The sequence below is a fragment of the Pygocentrus nattereri genome, chromosome 11 (genome assembly GCF_015220715.1).
Source record: "Pygocentrus nattereri isolate fPygNat1 chromosome 11, fPygNat1.pri, whole genome shotgun sequence".
In the NCBI taxonomy this organism is placed as follows: Eukaryota; Metazoa; Chordata; class Actinopteri; order Characiformes; family Serrasalmidae; genus Pygocentrus; species Pygocentrus nattereri.
Genome location: NC_051221.1, coordinates 38694797 through 38717131, shown reverse-complemented (window position 1 = coordinate 38717131; position 22335 = coordinate 38694797). Strand labels below are relative to the sequence as shown.

General features: G+C 39.4%; 2 protein-coding genes across 6 annotated transcripts in view; one reads left to right on the top strand and one right to left on the bottom strand.

Annotated features, from left to right (window-relative positions):
• The window catches only part of LOC108432531 (putative homeodomain transcription factor 2), a 69040-nt gene extending 59250 nt beyond the window's left edge, over positions 1 to 9790 (top strand). For 3 of the 4 annotated variants that reach the window (XM_037542757.1, XM_017706414.2, XM_037542755.1), the window contains 9 exons: positions 433 to 654; positions 807 to 935; positions 1649 to 1921; positions 3609 to 3740; positions 4266 to 4352; positions 4947 to 5102; positions 5849 to 5944; positions 6354 to 6479; positions 8141 to 9713. In XM_037542757.1, the coding sequence (XP_037398654.1) occupies positions 433 to 654; positions 807 to 935; positions 1649 to 1921; positions 3609 to 3740; positions 4266 to 4352; positions 4947 to 5102; positions 5849 to 5944; positions 6354 to 6479; positions 8141 to 8161 (1242 nt within the window). In that variant the 3' untranslated portion in view covers positions 8162 to 9713. Of the gene's footprint in view, positions 1 to 432; positions 655 to 806; positions 936 to 1648; positions 1922 to 3608; positions 3741 to 4265; positions 4353 to 4946; positions 5103 to 5848; positions 5945 to 6353; positions 6480 to 8140 lie in introns of all 4 variants that reach the window. The other variant, XM_017706416.2, reaches the window with a different exon arrangement.
• Positions 9791 to 10880: 1090 nt separating this feature from the next.
• Positions 10881 to 22335, bottom strand: part of prr5b (proline rich 5b (renal)) — a 43420-nt gene continuing 31965 nt past the window's right edge. For both annotated transcript variants that reach the window (XM_017706412.2, XM_017706411.2), the window contains exons 7-9: positions 21339 to 21479; positions 13203 to 13341; positions 10881 to 11991 (exon numbers count right to left, since the gene is read on the bottom strand). In XM_017706412.2, the coding sequence (XP_017561901.1) occupies positions 11426 to 11991; positions 13203 to 13341; positions 21339 to 21479 (846 nt within the window). In that variant the 3' untranslated portion in view covers positions 10881 to 11425. The remainder of the gene's footprint in view (positions 11992 to 13202; positions 13342 to 21338; positions 21480 to 22335) is intronic.

The window sequence follows — 22335 nt, the reverse complement described above, 5'->3', positions numbered from 1 at the left end:
TTGTATTGTACATGTTAGCTTATTTTCACCTAGAAAATAAAAAAGCATGTAATTTGACTTGAAGATGTTCAAACTTTTGCATATAACTGAACCTAACACCAATCACTATAATACACGGGTCTGTATAACACACTCTCCCCACCCTTTCCTTTGTCTCATCTCTCTCGCTCTCTCTCGCTCTCTCTCGCTCTCTCTCGCTCTCTCTCGCTCTCTCTCGCTCTCTCTCGCTCTCTCTCGCTCTTTCTCTTTCTCTCTCTCTCTCGCTCTCTCTCTCTCTCTCTCTCTCTCTCTCTCTCTCTCTCTTTCTCTCTCTCTCTCTCTCTCTTTCTCTCTCTTTCTCTCTCTTTCTCTCTCTTTCTCTCTCTCTCTCTCTCTCTCTCTCTCTCTCTCTCTCTCTCTCTCTCTCTCTCTCTCTCTCTCTCTCTGCTGCAGGAGACGCCTAAGTCTGGCACCAGCTGTAGCTCCCGCTGCTCCAGTCTGCGCACACATGACTCTGAGAGCACCCGGCATGAGTCGGAGACAGAAGATGTGCTGTGGGAGGATTTCCTGCACTGCGCTGAATGCCGCTCCTCCTGCACCAGCGAGACGGAGGGGGAAGGGTCTGCCGTCTGCCCTGCCTCCAAAAAGGAGTACCGGGATGACCCCTTCCACCAGGTGTGGCCACAGAGATATAGAATCTTTTGTACATCAAGGTTACGCATGTTGTTTAGTGGTATTTTCTTTCAGAGTTTATGCTTTATGTTTATGATATGCAGGCCAATATTGTTTCAGTGGAATTTTCTCGGTCTTTTCTCTTGTTTGTGTAGGGTCATGCCCCTTGGCTGCATAGCTCAAATCCAGGGCTGGAGCGGGTGAGCGCCATCGTGTGGGAGGGAAACGAGTGCAAGAAGGCAGACATGTCAGTGCTGGAGATCAGCGGCATGATCATGAATAGAGTAAGTGGGATTTTGTGATATCTGTGACCAGTATTATGATTTAAACAGTGATCATTAATAATTAAGGTCCAGTGCTTGCTTGCTTGAAATATCTTAAGTATTTTTATTATCAATTAAATGCTTAAAGGATCAATTTAAAGCTGAACATTTGAAATTGAAATTGGAACTGATTAAAATCGCTAAAGTGCTGAAACTTCAATTTGGATTTTTTGACTATGATTATGAATTTTTGTTTTTCTTTAATTTTCCACTTAAACATTTGTTTAAAGTTTATGCTGCTTCCTTAAGTTAAAAGGAAACATTAGGGCCAAAATTCCCTTAATATGTTTTATGCAAGTGACCACAGGCCTGTTTTTGCATATTCAGCATCAGCATATTCAGTTTCTCTAGCTTGAGGCTTGAGTACTGAATGTGACGAGCTTGTAAACTGGCAATTCACAAGGCAGTTCACAAGCTCTGTGTTATTGGTCTTAAGATTTGTTAAGAGAACTTGAAAAAATACAGCTCCTGAAAATTTACACTCTTTGAAATTGCTATAAAAAAGATGCACCTTTCAGCACTAATATTTAAAAGTGTTTATAGACAGCTAGTCTTACGCGACAGGCTTTTATTTTAATGAATCATAAAATCATGATAAATAAAACTACTTGGTCATACTGTTCTTAGATTAATGTTGTTCTCTCTCCCTCCCTCCCTCCTCCCCTGGTGTTCAGGTGAATCTTTACACTCCTGGCATTGGGTACCAGATCTTTGGTAATCTGGTGGCTGTGACTCTGGGACTCACACCCTTTGCATATAGACTTTTCCAGTATAAAGACCTGGATCAACTGGCCTCTCTCTCAGCCAGTGAGATGATCTCTATTGCCTTTGGCTCCTCTTCTAGCATTATGGTGATTGCCATGGTGACGGTGAGCCTCGTGGTGCGTGTCTGCCTCATCTGGCTCTTCTTCTTTCTGCTCAGTGTGGCAGAGAGGACATACAAGCAGGTGCGAGAAGCATTACTGACTATACTTCTCCATTTTTGTCCATTTTTAATTTTCTACATTATTTTAATATGGCAGCTCTTCTTTACACTGTGTGAAAAGTTTACAATGAATGGACCAACAGAAATGCTCCAAAATAGCTTGAAACCTCTTTACATGAACTTACATTGAAAGTTAAGAACATTTTTGCCTCCTTCTGTCTAAAGTTACTGACTGTTTTTATTTTGTTTTGTTTTATACATATAGAAGTTGAAGATGAACGGAACAGAAATGGTCAAAAACAACTTAGAATAAAACCTTGTTTTGTTAACTTACAGTTAACAACATCAGCGACGATATGCACTCAATGAGCACTTTACTAGGAGCGCTATACTAAATCTGCGTAGGGCCTCTCTTTGCTCTCAAACCAGCCTCCACTGTTCGTGGCATGAATTTCACAATCAACAACTTTTGGTTTGTAACATGGTGCATGTTGGACGCAGCCATTAGAAGACAAATAAATTGTGGCCATTGAGGGGTGCACACGATTAGCAACAATAGTCAAGTAGGCTGTGGCATTCAAGTGATGATTGATGGGTATTAACGGGGCCCAAAGTGTGCCATGAAAACATTCCATAAACTGTTTACACCACCTCCACTAGCCTGGGCACAAAGCAGGTTGGGTACATGGATTCATGCTGTTGGCACCAAATTTAGACCTAACTATCTATGTGCCTCAGCAGAAATGTCTGTTCATCAGACCAGGCTATGTTTTTCAGTCTGCACCTGTCCAGTTTTGGTGAGCCATTTTTTGCATTCTGAGTAAACTCTAGAGATTGTTGTGTGTCAAAATCCCAGAAGACAGTCTAAGGTCCCTCATTTCTGCAGAAAGGGAGATTAGAGCTAAAGTTTTTGTTTATATGCTGTTGTCAAGCTCACCTCAAACAGTTTTTGAATGTTCTCACCCTTTCTTTCTTCTGTTACCGTGCAGTTGCTCCATATGCACAAGATGTTTCTGGACTTTCACTCTAAATGGAATTTAACTTTAACGGTTGTGTGTTCAAATCCCAGGAGATCCGCATTTCTAGACATACTCAATCCAGCCCATCCGGCACCCAAAATCATGCCACAGACAAAAATAACAGATCATATTTTCCCCATTCTGTTGGTTGATGTGAGCATTACTGCAATTATCTATTCAGCCACGTGATTGGCTGAGTAGATAATTGAATGTGTAGGCGTACAGATGCTCCTAATAAAGTGTTTGGTGAGTGTATATATGTTCAGTGAAGTAATACTGCACTCCACTGTGTACATTCATTTTTCTTTTCCTTCCTCCTTCCTTTTGATTATTTTTTTCTTTTTCTTACAATTAGTGTTTTCACACACATATCTGTAGCTAATATTCTTTTGAATTTAAAGTTGGCATATTTGTGAGACTATGTTAATTATATACATGTTTAACCACGACTAAACATGTATAACAAGACTTTTGAATTTAATTGAATCATATTAAGTTTCTCCGCATTCACCATCATTACTCTTCTGTTCTCATTGATGAGGAATGTAGGAAATCACCGTATAGCACATAAAACCGCAGGGCTCTATAATTTTAGATAATGGGACAATAAATAATTAACTGCAGCCAGCTGAGAGGCCTGAGGCTGAATTGTGTCTAAATCACAACTGACATCTGTCTGGCTTTTTACAGAGGCTGCTCTTTGCTAAGCTCTTTGGTCACCTGACCTCAGCCCGGAGGGCCAGGAAGTCTGAGGTGCCTCATTTCCGCCTGAAGAAAGTGCAGAACATTAAAATGTGGCTTTCTCTGCGCTCCTACTTGAAGGTATTAAAGGCTTCATCTTAAAAAAAATAAAATAAAAAAAATCGTTAGAAAAGTTTGGGTGCCCGTGTTCAAATGACATTTTGTTGATTTTCTAAGTGAAAAGAAGGTAAAACGCTTCAGCACATTTTAATGGACAATTACTCTTTATTTACTGAGTTTTACTTCTTGGGGTGGGGGAATAAGACATAGAATGTGACCTGTGCAAAACTTAGAGTGAATTTTGTGTTTTTAGCCAATGTTAAACACTGCAAATAAATAGAAATTGTGCTATAAAATTTATAGAAAAGTTTTTTTTAATAATTAAGTTTGTTTTCTGTAGCCAAAATTAACAAAGCATTATTTGACTAGAGGTGCCTTTGTCTTTTTAGATGAAAGGCAAGTCACAATGTTTTGAGGCAGTCACCTGCTCAATAATGCTACAGTGCTAGTGTGCACTAAAGCACTGAATGATGGTGATCTCAGTTGTTTAGTTGTCCATGTACGTAATCCTTTTTCCTCCTCTGTGTGTGTGTATGTGTCATACAGAGGCGTGGTCCTCAGCGTTCAGTGGATGTAATCGTCTCATCTGCCTTCCTCCTCACTCTCTCCGTGGTCTTCATCTGCTGTGCCCAGGTGTGTAGATGGAAAGCCGTATGTTAGTCTGAAACATGTTCAGTGAAACAGGCGGTAGGAAGATTTTCTAAGCCTGGTCCTCACTCATTCTTTGATACAGTTCATCAATAATTGTTGACAACCAAAGGAAACATCTACGAGCTCTGATGAACATCTGCTGCTTCCTGATGGTTTCCAGTGGTCAGTAATGGTATTGTGTGTTTTTGTGATGGGATGACATCACAGTGCAAAGGACTCTAAAGGTTTGATAGGTGTTCTGGGACTGATTCCAGATTTATTCGATCTTGGTCTCCTTTAAGCCAATTCCCATTAAAAGCAAAACCATCAAGTTTCAATTCTAATGGTTCTAATGGTATTTGTCAGCTGGATTCTAACCCAACTTAGTCTACTTCCCCAAACTACTAACTAAATACAGCTGACTGTGTTTCTTTGTTACAGTTAAAATGACAGTCAGTCAAGACGGTCTGAGGTGCCTGATTTCTGCAGAACATTAAGATATGGTGCTTAGAGCTGAAGGCTTTTGTACATGCTTTTCTCAAGCTCTAAGAGTATTTAAAGGTTCTCAGCCTCTTCTCTCCTCTTGTTTCTATGCAGTTGCTCCACGTGCACGAGACGTTTCTGGAGTTTCACTATAACTGGGAGCTGGTGATTTGGTGCTTGTCTCTCTCTCTCTTCCTGCTGCGCTTTGTCACTCTGGGCTCTGAGACCAGCAAAAAGTACAGCAACACCTCCATTCTACTGACCGAACAGGTTTGGCTCACCAGATACACGCATACATGTGGAGAAACGCCCACACACCATGTTTTAGTTTCATTTGTAGTGGGTTTTCACAATGATTGAGAGTATAGATTGACAAATTGTGTATACTAATCTATCATAATATACACATGCTGTGATATTGCTGTTCAAATGCATTCATATACAAAATTAGTTTTTGCTTTCTCCTGGAAAGGTTAAATTATGGCAATACAAGATTCTAGTAGGACAATAACAATTTAATGCCCATAAAACAGCTTTGTCCTGTCTCCTTGTCTTGTCTTCTATTTTATTTTTCTAGTTCTGCTTTGAGCGATTTTTTTTTCATGGTATCTAAGACCAGCTGTTTTAAAAGTCTCCTTTCCGGAAAATGTACTTTTGTCTGGGTAACGTTTACAGAACTGTGTAAGAGATAAGTCTATAAGAAATTCTTTCACAGTTCTTTGCAACAGTTTGGTGACCCCTGCTCCAATAACATGTTTTATCGATTTTCTAAGTGAAAATAAGTTAAGGCAATCTATGGAGAACACACTTTAATGCACAATTACTGTTTATTTGCTGTATTTAACATATTGGGGAACAGAAATAAAAAAAAATGTATTCTGTTTAGCTTAAGAGTAGCAGGACTCGGGAAGTCTAGTCTCATTAACTTTATTAATGCACTCAATGAAGTGTTCTGGTTTTGAGGTTCGTAAGAAATGATTTTGTATTTTTCTTTTGTACCATTACTTGTTGACCAGATCAATCTGTACTTGAAAATGGAGAAGAAGCCAAACAAGAAAGAAGAGCTGACACTGGTCAACAATGTTCTCAAGCTGGCCACCAAACTGCTAAAGGTTCTTGTCATTCCAGTTGTGTTCATAGAGGCACACAAACACAGAGTAGCAACAGACAATAAATGCACAAAAACGCAAATAGTCAGCAGTTTACTAATGTAACAAAGTAATAGCAGTCGAAAGAGCCTCCGGTCGACTGTGCTGCTTGTAGGAAAGGACTTTGTGAACAATACAGAGACACTTGACAGTATAAAATACAGTAAAGCTCCACTCCACTTTATTACCAACACAGATATCAGCAACTATGTTGGTAATAAAGTGAAGTGGAGTGTGATTTTTGAGAGTATATCCAGTCTACCTGTCCCACTGTCTTTGCCTCTCTCATCACTAAACACTCAAACAGTGCACTGGTCAGTGCTTTTAACCTGTTTCAACTGATACGCTTTCTTTATTCTCTTACTTCCATCAGGAGTTGGATTCTCCGTTCAGATTATACGGCCTTACCATGAACCCCCTCCTGTACAATATCACACAGGTGGTCATCCTGTCTGCAGTGTCAGGAGTCATTAGTGACCTGTTGGGCTTCAATGTGAAGGTGAGTGATGGCAAGAATCACTGCAAAATGACTATTCAAGAATAAGTTCTAGATAGAAAAGTATAAAACTATATAGAGCTGTTTATAAATGATGTCATTGCTCCCAGAACAAAACCTTGTATTTTCAAAAAACTTTGCAGGAGGAAGAAAAATGAGATTATAAGTCATTTTGAACAGTTTTGATTGGTTCATTTGTCTTAACATTTTGACACAGCGTAAACAACAGATGGCTGTTTCAAATTACATAGAAAAAAATGGAGAAAAGGTTTTGTTCCAGTAGTGACAATATGCAGCAATTGATATTTTGAAGGAAAAGTTGCAGAATTATGGCTTTTTATCTTCTCGTTGTGTAGTGTAATGGCATCTACGTTATGCAAAGTTTTGATCTAAAATGTGCACATGCAATGTATTACAACCCCAATTCCAAAGAAGTTGGGACGTTGTGTAAAATATCAATAAAAACAGAATACGATGATTTGCAAATCCTTTTCAACCTATATTCAATTGAATACACTACAAAGACGAGATATTTAATGTTCAAATGGATAAACTTTATTGTTTTTTGCAAATATTCACTCATTTTGAATTTGATGCCTGCAACACGTTCCAAAGAAGTTGGGACAGGAGCGTGTTTACCACTGTGTTACATCACCTTCCCTTTTAACACTCAATAAGCGTTTGGGAACTGAGGACACGAATTGTTGAAGCTTTGTAGGTGGAATTCTTTCACATTTTTGCTTGATGTCCAACTTCAGTTGCACAGCAGTCTGTGTTCACTGACAGTGGTTTTCTGAAGTGTTCCTGAGCCCATGTGGGAATATCCGTTACAGAATGATGTGGGTTTTTAATGCAGTGCCTCCTGAGGGATTGAAGGTCACGGGCATTCAGTGTTGGTTTTCTGCCTTGCCGCTTACTTGCAGAGATTTCTCCAGATTCTCTGAATCTTTTGATGATATTATGGACTGTAGATGATGAAATCCCTAAATTCCTTGCAATTGGACGTTGAGAAATGTTCTTAAACTGTTGGACTATTTGCTCACGCAGTTGTTCACAAAGTGGTGAACCTCGCCCGTCCTTGCTTGTGAACGACTGAGCCTTTCAGTGACGCTCCCTTTATACCCAGTCATGACACTCACCTGTTTCCAATTAACCTGTTCACCTGTGGAATGTTCCAAACAGGTGTTTTTTGAGCATTCCTCAGCTTTCCCAGTCTTTTGTTGCCCCTGTCCCAACTTCTTTGGAACGTGCTGCAGGCATCAAATTCAAAACGAGTAAATATTTGAAAAAAAAAAGTTTATCCGTTTGAACATTAAATATCTCGTCTTTGTAGTGTATTCAATTGAATATAGATTGAAAAAGATTTGCAAATCATCGTATTCTGTTATTATGTATGTTTTAAACTTCATTGGAATTGGGGTAGCATTATTGTTATTATTATTACTTATTATTATTATTATTATTATTGCCTATTATTATTATTATTAATAATAATAAATATTAATTTATATGTATTATAAAATATGTTGGTGGTGGTGGTGTTATTGTTTTTTTATTATTATTATTATTAGTAGTAGTAGTAGTAGTAGTAGTATTGTCATTATTGTTATTATCATGGAGTGACTATCTTTGTCAATTTTATTTATGTATTCATTTGTCTGCAGCTTTGGAAGATCAAGTCATGACAATGAACTGACTACAGTCTCCAGCCTCCTCAGAGTTGACAACACACAGTTTGACCACAGGAGGGCGCTGAATCCCCTTGATGAGGGGCCGTCTGACAAAGAACTTTTGGCCCTTTTCCCTCTGACATATCAGAGTTTCTTATATTTTACTTGTGCAATTCAGATATTTATTTTACCCTCTCAGTGTTTTTTGAGTTCTCACATGTGTTTAGCTGTTTTAATTGTTTTAAAGTATTATTTTTAGCTCTTGGAATTTCATTGTTACAGGAACAGGATTTTCACAGAGGGAGAAAAGTCCTGGTTGAGGGCTGTGTTATATGCACAGTGGTATGCAGGTGTACAGAAAAAAAAGCAAAATATTTATTTAGAAACTCAATGTGAGCATGACGGCATGATCCGAGAGCAGAGACGGTCTCGATATTGAAGAGTCGAGACTGGCAATAAGGAGTTTAGTTACTTGTTGGAGCCGGACTGGCTACCGTTATAGGTCACTCTTAGCAATGGTCCTCTAAATTTATAAGCAATTAAGCATCATGGGAGGCATAATTTCATGAGCTTATTTGGGAAGCGATGTGTTTGGAAGCACTGAAACATACAGGTGAAACTGACACATGCACGCACACACACACACACACACACACACACACACACACACACACACCCACACACACACACACACACACTCACACTCACACACACACAGCGTCAGTGGAGCTGAGATGTCCTCAGTGTGTGTGTGTGAGTGTGTGTCTGAAACGAAGCTCCTTTCACTGTTCACTGTGTGTGTGTTATGACCTGTAACATGCTGTTTCCACCACATACTTTGTTGGGGTTGAATTGCCACCCAATGCTTTTTGAGTGTTGTCAGATTTGTGTTAGTGCTGGTCTCACTCTGTGTGTTTGTAAGATTTGAGGAGAGCACGACTGGGGCCTTGAGAAATTCTTAGAAAAGCTTGTGGTTTACCTCCAAAAAAAGAAAAATAGTTCTGTGTTTATAGCCCAAATGTGGTCGCCAGTTCCATTGAGAGAAACTCTGTCATTCTGATGTGACTTTCATCGTAGTTTGTCAGTTTCTGAATGTCAGCTGTTTATGCTATTAAGACTCGCGTCCGCTCCGTCTCTTTGAGCTACAGTGTGTGGAGGACTGTATTTAGAGGCCTGTGTGTGTGTGTGTGTGTGTGTGTGTGTGTGTGTGTGTGTATTCGTGTTCTCTCAAAGACACGGTGTGTTTGTGCCCAGCCTCAGTCAGAAATGCCTCAAAACGTGCACTTTAAAGCAAAGAAATTGTTACTCCATGTCCAAAAGGTGGTCAGAAGAGCCTAGAAGATGTTTTCTGTTTTTGTACTTCTGCATGGGACAGTCAGTGAAGATGACCAAAGTGCTTTTTTTTCTGTCTGCTGGAGACGAATGTATTAGTTCTTGCTTTAAGTGTTAGTTTCTCAGAAAGTTCCTTTGAAAGGGCAATGGACGCCTTTCCTTTTTTTTTCTGTGTTGTGTTGATCCTGTACTTTGTTTGGTTTTTGTTATTAAACTCACTCATAGTTTGCTGATATTTGATGGAAATATGTGGTGTTTACAAAAGAACACTATGTCTGAAAGAATAGATAAAGAGCTTTGAAAACCAGAAAAGAAATCACTGTTTGCTTTCCAGACAAGTTATGTATTTGTTTTGAAATTTTTTATTTTTTTTTTGTTGTTTTTTTATGGAAACTGTTCTGTTTGTATCCGCTAATGGTTTTTACATGAAAATGTTTAAAAAAGGAAAAAAGTGGGCTTCATAGTTTCTCTTCCTGAAAGTATTAAGGTACAGACAGAGAAGACGGACAGCAAACCTAGTGTTCCTCTACTGTTTGGACACTCTGTACATGAAGACACTGTAGTTAGCACATTTAACACACTGTGGCTGCGTAAATTCCTCATTATCGTGAATTGGTCATTTTTAAATTAAGCGTAGCATGTAGTGCACTGATTATGAATTAATTTCAGTTTTGTTCAAAACTTTTTTTTTTTTTTAAATAGAGGTCAAAACAGAATTGGATTTGTAGCACACATGCTGGTCAAATCGTAGTGTTGGTGACGGTCACATCGAGTCCAAGTCTTTGATCTATTTTATGAATGCAATTAAGCAGTAGTTTCCAGCTCTGGTCTTGTAGTAGCCCTGTCTGTATATTTTGGTGCATTCTCTGCTCCAACTAATCAGTTCATTAACAGGGCCTTCCTCAGTTAAACGAGCAGTGGAAATGCAGGGCAGTGGTACATTAATACCAGGCACTTTCAACCCGGTCAGATATTCAAGGTAGTAGCTAGTGGATGCTTAAAGCAACCCTGAGTTGGTTTAGCCAAGGGGTGTCCAGACAAAATTAGTGTGGACATCCTGGAATTGCTGGTCATTACTAAGTTTGCAATATCTTTAACAATACCAGTAGTTCTGCCTCACCTTTACCAAACTGACTTGAATTTGTTTGTGCTGATGTTGAAGGTTCAGCCTGAAGTTCCCTCGTTTTCAGGAGTAAACAATAACACCAGTTAGGAGTCTTAGCATTTCTTATTTGTTAATTATTCTCAAAAGCTGCCCTGGTTCACACAGAAGGATCGTCTTCAGCCGGGTCAGATCCAGCCAGGATACTGGTCTAAGCACCTATTATAAATCAACGCAGAGACAAAAGGAATCGATATGTATTTAATCTTTTAATCAAATTATCATTCAAGTTTTTATACAAAATTACAAATAAATAGGCAGGTAACAATTAGAATATATTAATTTATTATTCTAAAAGGGATTTGTGATTGTCAAAATAGTTTACAAAATTATACAGAGACAACACAATTTAAAAAGTTCTCTCAAAAATTTAAACACGGGTTTCTCATGATTTCAGGCGTTATTTTTAAAGATCATTTTTAGTCATTTCAAAAATTGTCAAAAGCTCCTCAGAAATTCATTACTTAAAAATAAAATCTATGCTTCTATACTAGCTATACGCCATATGTCAATGTCCAAAAAAACTTCAGAGTTGTCAGGTCAGTACACTTTGTATTTTGTTCCATTTAGTTAGCTACGTACAGGTGGCCGAGAGTTTCTCTTCAAACCTTCAATGTAAAAGAACAAGGAATGTGAGATGATGAGGGAATCTCAAGAAAACATATCAAACCAAACCCTGCTAATTAAACCCACAAACTCTTTAAATTGTGCGAGAAAGATTCCAGAGATAAAATGTTCCCGAAAAACAGGAACAGTTCAGGAATGTTTTCCGGTTGTGGTGTGTTCTAGGCCACGCTCTGCCTGCCGCTCTCTCGGCTGAATGTGGATGACCCTGAGCAGCGGCGGGGGAATTCTATGAATATTCCCTCTGCATCTGAGTCCAGAGACTCCAGGATCTGATCTACGATCGTCTCGGGGCTGGACAAGCCGCTGGGCAGTGAGGCCTCCTGACCTGGGTCAGATCCTGAGTCCCGTGAGCTGCCAGGGCCAAAGGGTCCAGGGGAACATTCGGGGCATATAGGGGGGGACAGGGGTGGAGAGCTGTCCTCTATCTGCCCCGCACAGCTGGCCAAGTCCTGCTCTGTTGAGAGGTTGGGCCGGCTAGCTGTGAGCAGGGAGGCATTCTCTGTCTCAGGACTGGACGGCACGCTGGAAAAGGCAGGCTCTTCTATACAGGAGGTCATCTCGCAAACGGAGTGACGGCGCACCCCCACGCTGCCCACTGAGGCCGTCTCCGTGTCGTACTCGGCCACAGGTGTCAGCATGGGGATGTTGTAGCTCTTCGAACGAACCACTGGATTTTTAGCAGGGGGGTCACCGGGCTTGGGCCAGCGTCGCATCAGCCGTTTCTCTGAGAGAGATAAAGACTAAATTGGTATCTAATAAAAGGTTGCATCCTATAGGTTGAAGTTCCTGCTGTCTCAGTTATTGTTCCTGTAACACTGTTTATATGGCAAGTCAAAACCACCTGCCTACTTCACCATCCCGCAATCTGATATACAGTAAGAATCTGGCTTTGACTTGTCTGAGTGCAGTTTCAACTGTGAAGTGTGGGGGAGGAGAAATGGTAGTATGGGACTGTTTTTTATGGTTTGGGAACCTTAGTGGAGGGACATTTTAAGGCTGCAGCATAAATACAATGATATTCTAGAGATCTATGTGCATCCAGCTTTTTGCAAAGCAGTTTGAGAAAAGCCCTTTTAGGTTTCTGCATGGCAAGGCCCCGTGCAAAATGTGAGTGTTTAAGAACTTAACTGTCCTGCACAGAGACCCTCACTTTACCCCATCCAGTGCTAACTGCAAGCCAGGCGTTATCACCCAGCATTAATCCTCACCAAAGCTTTTGTTGCAGAATAAATCCCCAGCCATGTTCCCAAATCTAGGGGACATCCTGCACTAAAGAGTGGGATACAAATGCCCATTATTTTAGAATGTAATGTTTTGGTCTCCACATACTTTTGGCCATGTGGTGGTATAAATACACTTGCTAGAGAAGAGCCATGTATTAGCCCCGCACTTTTCCTTCAGTGGGCTGTATATATACAGATGATGTCACTATACCAGTTTCATATTTTGCAAACTGCTGTCTTAAGAAAACACAAGCTTCCTTTTATGTTGTGTGAATACTTTATGATAAATTGTCCAGTGTTTTAAGTGTTTTTTATTTATTTTAGTTTATTTTTACTTCATTTATTTTGTATCTTATTTAAGCATTAAGCATTACTAATATTATAGTTGATAGACTTTTTACATGAGTTACATTACAAATAGCCACAAATAGTCTACAGTGATGCTCATTTCCTCCCCCTATATTTATTTCCCAGATACACAAGGTTTGCCCACAAGAGCACTTCCATATAGTTTGTTCCAATGTTTTATAAAACAATTGTCTAGCCTTACACGTCCATCTCCAGTTCTAAAAGCATGAACGGTGCCATTATTCAAGCAGAAGCTTGTGAAATGGACCGCACACACACTGGAAAGTAGCAGCCCTGTTTAAAGCAGCTCCCCCGAACATGTGACCTCCATACCTGCTCACACAACACTGAACTGAACTCTTACCCAGCACACAGGAGCACTGCGCCACAGAGCCGTCATCAGTGTAGAGGCCGTGAGTGCCCAGGTACGGAGAGACAACCTTCTGGATCAGAGCCTCCAGCTTCAGGTAGTCCTCACTTACTCCTCGAGATTCATGCACCCCCTGCAACACGCAGCACAGGACACAGGTTCCTCAAACAGATACATTTAAAACTTTTCCAGAAAATAATGTTCCAATGAATGTTTTCTACTCTTTGTAATACACTTCCCTGACCAGATGATGGTGCTAGGCTGATAACAAAAAACACGGTCAGTAAATGAACCGCACAAAACGCAGCCAGGCAGTGAGAACTTTATTTTTTGGCAAGTTCAGAAATGTATAAAATAGATTGCTCTTAATTACTGCCTATAAAAACAGATCACCAATACTAATTAACTGCACACATACAGCCTCATTTCTAAAAAAAGTTGGGATGCTGAGCAAAATGTAAATAAAAACAAAATGCAATGATGTGAAAATCATTTAAATCCTACATTTAACTGAAAATAGTACAAAGACAACATATAATATTAGAAGCTAATCCAGTTGGTAATTATATACTAATTATAAACTCAATGTAGAAATGTGCTTCATGTATCATTTCTTTTCTAATTTTTGTTTACGTGTCCCATTGCCTTAGCAGCCGTGTCAGTCCTGTGAGATACAGATTACACCAGTCCCTGTCCATTTTAGCCCACGCTTCCACAAACTGAGAACACATTTCGGCCAGAGTTTGTGGGCCTATTACAGCATTTCACCTGCTGTTCCAAAACTCAGGTTTGGGATTAAGGACAGGGGATTTCGCTGATTAGTCACACAGCCCCAGTGTTATATCATGTCAGCTGAACCAGCCACTTATTGGCCATCCTGGAATATCAGATTATCAATGTTTTGCTCGGCTTGGAGCACAAAGTTAGAGGAAGAGTGGGCTGAAATGGACAGAACGAGGCTGGTGAGTCCTCACCTGACAGAACTGACAATGTTGTTAAGGCAGACAGATGCTTAAATAAGTGTATGACAAGACATGATGCAAGGAGATTATTACCACCAAGTAAAATGCCAGCTAAGCTACAGACCCTGTAATGCTCACATGACTGATATTGTTTATCACCATAGTTTTGCAGATGCTGATAACCGTTTATCTGAAGTATTACAGATAGTACAGTATTTGTTATTAAAAGTGTATAAAATGACAAATTGTGCAGTATGTCTCCAGATCCATGTGATGCTGGGCATGCACTGCAAAAAACATCATAGTAAGTGAATATTTCTGATATTTCTCATTATAAGAGGTGTTCACTTGCTCAGACAGTAAACAGACACAGCTTCAAATCAGAATGAAAATGGGAAGCACCGGAGGTTAGTTAGCTCACTCAGAAGTTCACAGAAGTTCAGCCTACTCTCAAATAAACAGACATGTAGGAAAGAGTGAGAGCAAGAGAGACGGAGAGATTGTGAAAGTGTGAGAAACAGGAGCGTGAGTGAGTGTATGTTTTAGCTGTGTGGTGAGCGAGTGAATATGATGCTGTTCTCACTTCAGCCCACTCGCTGACCCCCACACACTGAAAAAACATCAAGCCTGACAGCTATTTAGCTCCATTATCTTAAGAGCTTTCATCTGTCACAGCCTTACTCATATCATGACTGAAATCTAATGTGGCACTGAAAACTACTCTAAAAAGCCGACGCCCTCCTACAGGTACAGGGCTGTGTGTGTTGCATTGCCACACTGTATTCTGTGTTATTCTTTATGTATTCTATAGGACACATTTGCGTAGTCCAACAGACCACAACCTCAATTGGTTTCTCCTACAGCGTCAAGCTGAGAAATGTAAAACTACATATATAAGTTATTAATAGTTAATAACCCTCAAAAATCAGTATTAATAGGAATACAGGTTTTAGCTGGTGAAGGCTTTAGCTGCTCAGAAAGATTGTGTTTTCATAAGGTAAACGGGTTTTATTCTAGGAAATTAGATACTGTATTAAATAAAGAAACCACAAACGTGTCAAAAATTCAGCTGAAAGGTTCCAAGACATCCTGAACCATAATGGACAATGTTTTGTCCAAATTTATTTCTGATTAATTATTATTCATTACCAGGATTCAGACACGTGATCTCCCAACAACAAGGCAAAACTGGGGAATCTAATATGAGACCCCTGTTTAACTTACAACAGATATAATATAGACTGAACTGGTAAATGTGACCAAAAAACATACAAAGTGTATGTAAACCTAACCTTTAGCTCAAGAACAACACACTAAACAACAAACTACCTTTTTAAAAAGAGAACTAATGCATAACGAGAAAATAAGAGGTAATTACTTGGAAATCGAGGCAGCCCTGCTCCCAGAACTACAAGATTTATCTTATTTAAGACTTTATTTGAGTTTGAAAATTGAGAACTCACATGTGTGAGGTAACTAAAATGACTATGTACAATAATAAAAAAAATTAAAGTAAAAATACAAAATATGAATGTAAAATTAAACATAAGGGTGTTTCTGCAACTACCAGCACATCTAGCTGTCCAAATGTTTAGAAAGTGGACCGCAGCAAAAATTCATTGTAAGTATCAGAGTCTGTAATACAAATAATGAGCTACTTTAATCTACATTGAACACTCTGAGTTGAGGTACGGACATGTTTTTGGGAATAAAAGGCAAATAGCATGATCTGCTTCATCAGCATTTGGCAACTTCTAATATTGTTTTAAACATCTAATTCAAAATATGAAAATATACTAGTTATAAGCACTGCGGTGAGGACATGAAAATCTGGAATAAGAAAACATTTGCTTTTGTGAACCTGGAGACACTTTGATCAGGTTCCTCACATTTCGACCATGTCTTCTGGGCTAACGCATGCTTCAATCAAAAGTCGATTTTTTTGGCTTTGAAAACATGTTGTATGAGGTCATCCGATCTGTATGGAACAGGCATATTTCTAGAAAAAAATAACATCAATCGCTGATCCACAACAGTATTTCTTTTATTGCATGTACTGTATTTATTTATGCATTTAAAATGAAGTCACAGATGTGGAACATGAATGAAACTGGTATTTCAATCTAAAATATGTTTCATTAATTACCAAGTATTGGCGATTGTGTTATAACACTTGCTATGCTTCAAGCTAAAATGCGAATATATACACAAAAAACAACTTCTGGGGCCGTAGTTGGAGAAACATCCATAAAATCTCATGATATGATCAGTTTTCAGAATTTTAGCCACTTCAAAGGAGGCTACAAAACGTTCACATCAGTTCACAACAGCAAGATTCTGGAAAACCTCCAGAAACAGGAAAAGCAAACAGCCACCTATTATATATTTCTGTGCAGCGACTTAGACTCCTTATCCTACTTCCTTTCTGGTAATTACTCCACCAGCCTTAAAGAATGCTAATGTTCAACTAAAGGGAAGATATCTACTACAACTGGTACTGGCTACAGCTCCATTAGCCGAAACTCCATGCATATAAGGCTTCAATATGTCCAACTCACGCTACTAAAGCATGTATCAGCACATGTGCTTGTGGTCACAAGCTTCAACACCAATTGCCAGAAATTTAAATGTGATTTAGATCCTCTCTTTTATCTCCTTGGGACTTCTGCGAAAAATCAGTGCCTGGGAGCTGGGAATGCACTGCGCTGACTTGGAAGAGGGGACCGAGGCCCAAACAAGTGTATTTATAGTTACGTTTCCCCTTGAGTATGCGGGTTAAGGGAGCCTGAGGCCACAAATGAATGGAGAGAGGGAACATGCTTTAGTGTAGAGCACGAGAGGCTCTGTGCCTTTTGGGAACACTTCACATACTGTGTCCACTGAAGCAAGCATAGCTGAGGGCCTGAGAGTTAGGCAGCCCTGTGTGAGGCATCAATCAGGTAGAGCAAATAGCACTACTGAGCAAAAACAGATCTACGACCAGATCTCATTAACAAAACCCTACAAGGAAAACAAACGCATTGTCGCTGTTGTAAAAACACCCAATTCGTTCTTAACTTGTGAGATTTTTATTTCTTTTATCATGAGATGGTAAGACAATGCAATGAAAACAACAATGTGACAACGCGCCTTAAACAGACTGCACAAACGTAACAAATCGTAATTTTAGAGCCATTTAATCACAACTTGTATGTATATTTTTTATCTTCACTAGGTATTTCTGATGACTTTATTATACCCTTTTCGAACCAGACTCAAAAGCATATCACTGCTGTCGGAAGAAAACATTGTATCTCCAAAATAGTGATTTTACAGGAGAAGGAAAAAACCTACTTCAGTTTCAATGTAAGTCAATGGAACCAGAATTTTAGGCCACTCATCACAAAATTTACAAATAATGTAAAGAGTGGCAGACACTTTCAACTTATGTCAAACACTGAAAAATGCCAAAAACGGAGATACAAGGTTTTCTTCCCACAGCAACGATATATAACACCTTCATTAAAACTACCTTTTAGTTTCACAAAGCTCTTTTCATACCACAACATTCTTCAGAGATTTCCTGTAGTCATACATTAACTAGCAGACTCTCTGGTAAACTCCCAAATGCCTGTGGGTTAAAGTTAACCCTGGCGTCATCACTACTCATAGTGATCTGCCCTTGACGTCAAAAAGAGAACAAGAAAAAGGTGCTAGTCAGACACTCTGTGAACTTCTGAGTGAGCTAACCTCCGGTGCTTCCCATTTTCATTCGAATTTAAAGAACATTTCAAAAGATCTTGAGATAATGATGCAGACAGTGTTCCACTTTTGCTCAGAGAGTCAATTTGACCTGATAAGACAGGAACTTCCTCTTTTTATCTTCAAGTTCTTAGAGTTGCAGATAAGCTTTAGTCTAACAGCTGCTACATCAGACACGATTTGTGTTCCTTTAATATTTTTACACCGCTCATTAAAAACAGTCCAATATGCTCCCAGACACGACCTTTGATCTCACTAAGGATTAAAAAAGGTGTTTTACATTGGGGATGCTGAAATTTAGAGCAGCATATATAAACCTAATTCCAAGCTGGAACAGTACGTGAAATGCTAATAAAAATAGAAAACAGTGATTAGTAAATTCTGTTTGGTCTGTATTACATTGAAAACAATACAAAAAACTTAATATTTGGTGATCTACTTTATGAACTTCATTGTTATTTGTAAATATATTCTCATTCCAAATTAGATGCCTGCAACATGTTCCAAAAAAATTGGGACAGACAAGATCAGTCTAGCACTCAAACTCTGATTACACAGCCATGCTGTTTTAACACAGGCAGAATGTGACTGTCATGTTGAAAGAAGCAGTGACGTCCCTGAAAAAGACGATGTCTAAAAGGCAGCACATGTTGCTCCAAAATGTGTAAATATCTTTCAGTGATAATGGCGCCTTCACAGATGTGCAAGTTACCCATTAATACCCCCCCCCCCCCCGCCAATCTATGACAGGTTCTGGCTATTGGACATTGTTCTAGGAACAATAGATATTTAAGCACTACAACTCTATTTATCTAAAACTATTGGAGTATAACATTAAATATTTATCAGACGTTTTTGCCCCTTATAATCAGTTTCGTTATCAGACACAAAATATTCATATTGGTCTGGAGACTGTGGCTCTGTCTAAAAAGCAGGAGGCTGAGCTGGAGGTGGCGGAGATTAAGATGCTGAGATTTTCATTGGGAGTGACAGGGCTGGACAAGATTAGAAATGAGCAGACCAGAGGGACAGTGAAGGTGGAGCAGTTTGGAGGTAAAGCCAGAGAGGCCAGGTTGAGATGGTTTGGACATGTGTTGAGGAGGAATAGTGGATATATTGGGCAAAGAATGTTGGAGATGGAGCTGCTGGGTAGAAGGAGAAGAGGTAGACCTCAGAGAAGGTTTATGGATGTAGTGAAGGTGGACATGGAGATGGTTGGTGTAAAAGTAGAGGAGGCAGTGGATAGGGCAAGATGGAGGCAGATGATCCGCTGTGGTGACCCCTAAAGGGAGCAGCCGAAAGAAGAAGAAGAAGAAGAAGAGGTCGGGCTTTTTTCATCTTCTACTGCTAATTTCATGACAAATACAAACTCCATGCTGTATAAGATCTGAGATCTGAAATTTTCAAAGCCTCTACAAAAACATTGTAGATGTTTGGAAAAAAAGGTACCAAACCACAGTCCATAAAAGACTGAGACAGTAGTGAAACTCTAGCAGTGGCCTGCATAAGTCCTGCCAAAATCTTTCCAAACGCAACGGTCAAATGATCCCTGAACAAACAAAATTTCTCAAATTTCAGAGAACTGCAGGACACCCTGACCTTAACTCAGGTCAGTCTTCATGACTCCATTTTACTTTCTGCATAAAATCATAGCCAACTCATTCATAACACACTGATGCCCTGTGACTAGCTCTCACCACACACTACAAGCTTAACCAAGTTTGATTACGAGCAATCTCACTGCCAACTGTACGCTCTGGAGTGTCTGAACACAAAATCTTTCCTTTGTGTTGTTCCCACGGCTGTATGAAGCCAAACGCTGCTCCCTCTGCACATTATTCAAGCCTAACTTTAGCCTCAGCGATATAAAGGAACTCTTTCGGCTCTTCATCTATTTTCACATAAAAATTGTTATTAATCTTATTTTTTAATCAGTTAGCTGCCCCTACAATGTCAATATTTTAAGGACATACACATACACACTCGTCTTCAATTGTGGTTATTTTACTATCTTCCTCTTTTGGTATATGGGCCTTGAGTTAAGTGAGTCACTTGCAGCTAGACAGATCCTTATGACCCAGATGTTTCTTAGAAGCAGCACATTTACAGCTCATTGTTATGCAGCTTCCTGGCAGTACGTGATGGTAAAACACACATACACGCAATCTAAATCATGCACAGCAGGTATAATGAATTAGAGGAAATATGAAAAGATGAAAACTGTAGCGAAACAGCCTGATAAGGCTTTCCCATTGTCAATATGCATGTGTCCAGGTTGCTAAGAAACATGCTTCTATTTTGCTATGAATGGAGACTTTGTTACTGTGTGAAAGGCAAAGAAAAAGGAACTGAAAAAAGACTAAGAATTTCTAGCATTGCGATTGAAGAACAGGCAGCACAAAAGGCTTACTGGACTTTTAAAAACTTAGCAATTGTCACTAGATGTTGCATAAACCAATCTAATGTGAAATATGCACTTAATGCAGGACAAAAGCCAGCACAAACAGATACAGACAGTGTAGACAGTGTCATAATCGTGGTTTTAATCCTTGTTATATACCTTGCATGAAGGTGTGGACATGACATTTATAGATCCACACACACATATGGACAATTCTACCAAATCAGTTTGCGATCCAACAGTAAAAAAATATATTTTAAAACACAGAAGTATTCAGATCTTGGATAATTGCAAGGATTCTATTATGATCTATTTAAACCCAAGATAGTAATACGCTAAATTCATACAAAATCATAATTTATAGGGTGCTTCCTAAAGGGAGGCGCCTGTCCCAAACACTAACCCCTAAATTTTGGCTTCTTAGAATAAGACTTTTCAATTTTTCGTTGTTTGTTGTTAATGTTTTTAACAGTTGTTATCATTTCTTTTAAAGTGAAAAGGAACACAGATTTATTCCGAAAATCATGTCCCATGTTTTCATGTGAGTACCAAAACAGAAGATATTGGATAGCATGTTCTGAAAACACCATCCATAAGTTTATCAGGAGTTGGAATTGACTTGACAGCACTTAATAATGAACTGAAATACAAATAGTTGTAATGAAATGTAATGAAAAATATTATTTAATGTGTTCACAGCTGTTCAAAGTGGTTTACTAGTCATGTACTGGCTATCATTTTTGAGTTATGCTCAAAATGAGCTAAAGCTGACACTACCATAACAGTCAATACTGAAACACTTGGCAAAGTTTCTGTAGTGTTATGATTGTGTTGTTAGTGACAAAAAAAATGAACACAATTAAGGTATAGGGTCATTCAAAGTAAATTTTTTTATGTGAAAACATTTTACTGTAAATGTGGTATTTTTCTGCAAGTAGTGCACAATTTCTATTTAATTGCTGAGTTTAACATATTGGAGCCACAGTCTAAAATGCTGATACCTGAATGATGAATAAATATATTTACCTGGAGTATGAGCAACATCTGTATGATGGAAGGAGGCACACGAGCTCGGGGCCGAGACAAAGCATCCTCCAACTTCAGGTTGAGAGTAATGATGTTCCTGAAGTGCAGCAGAGCCAGCTGCCTCACCGAGGGCTCCTTACCCTGCACATATACACACACACACACACACACACACACACACACACACACACACACACACGCACACACACACTAGTTTATTGGGAAATACCTATCATATACATGTGTATGTTGAACACCTACCATGTTTTAGATTTACAATTACTGACTGTAGTCTGTTGCTGAGCACTGTTCATCAGACCGCCCCCTACCCTGTCCAGCAATGGAAGGAGACCACCACTTAGCACCACACTCAGCGCAGTGCAGTAGTAGCTTTACCATGATAGTGGTATGGTAGTATTGCATGTGGTTTTGTGGTAGTGGCAAGGTAATGTGGCATGGTAAGACAGCTACTTTGTTCTTGGACCTTGTAAGTGTAAAGCAGAGACTATAGCTCATCTTGTTTCATTTACAGTTTGTGTTATCCATCTTCTAGCCCTTCATCAGAGGTTTCTGACTAGGGGATCACTGTTATCTTCACTGGATATCTTTTGGTTGGTACAATATTCTTATCCCAGCAGTTACACTGAGTTGTTTACAAACTACAGCTGTGCCTGATACACCACAAAGCACATCCATGCCACTACCATGTCAAACGCAAGTGGACACCTGACCATCACACCATGGGCACATAAGGAGTTTGTCTGCCTTTTTGCAGCTTATAACAGCCTCCACTCTTCTCAGAAGGTCACAAGATTTTAGAGTCAGTAGGAATTTGTGGCCATTCTGTTAAAAGCGCATTTATAAGCATTTTATTGTCCAATGTCAGGCACTGAGAAAGCCTGGCTTGCAATCAACATTCCAATCCATCCCACAGGTGTTCAGTGGAGTTGAGGTCAGGGCTCTATGCAGGGCACTGCAGTTCCTCCACACCAAACTT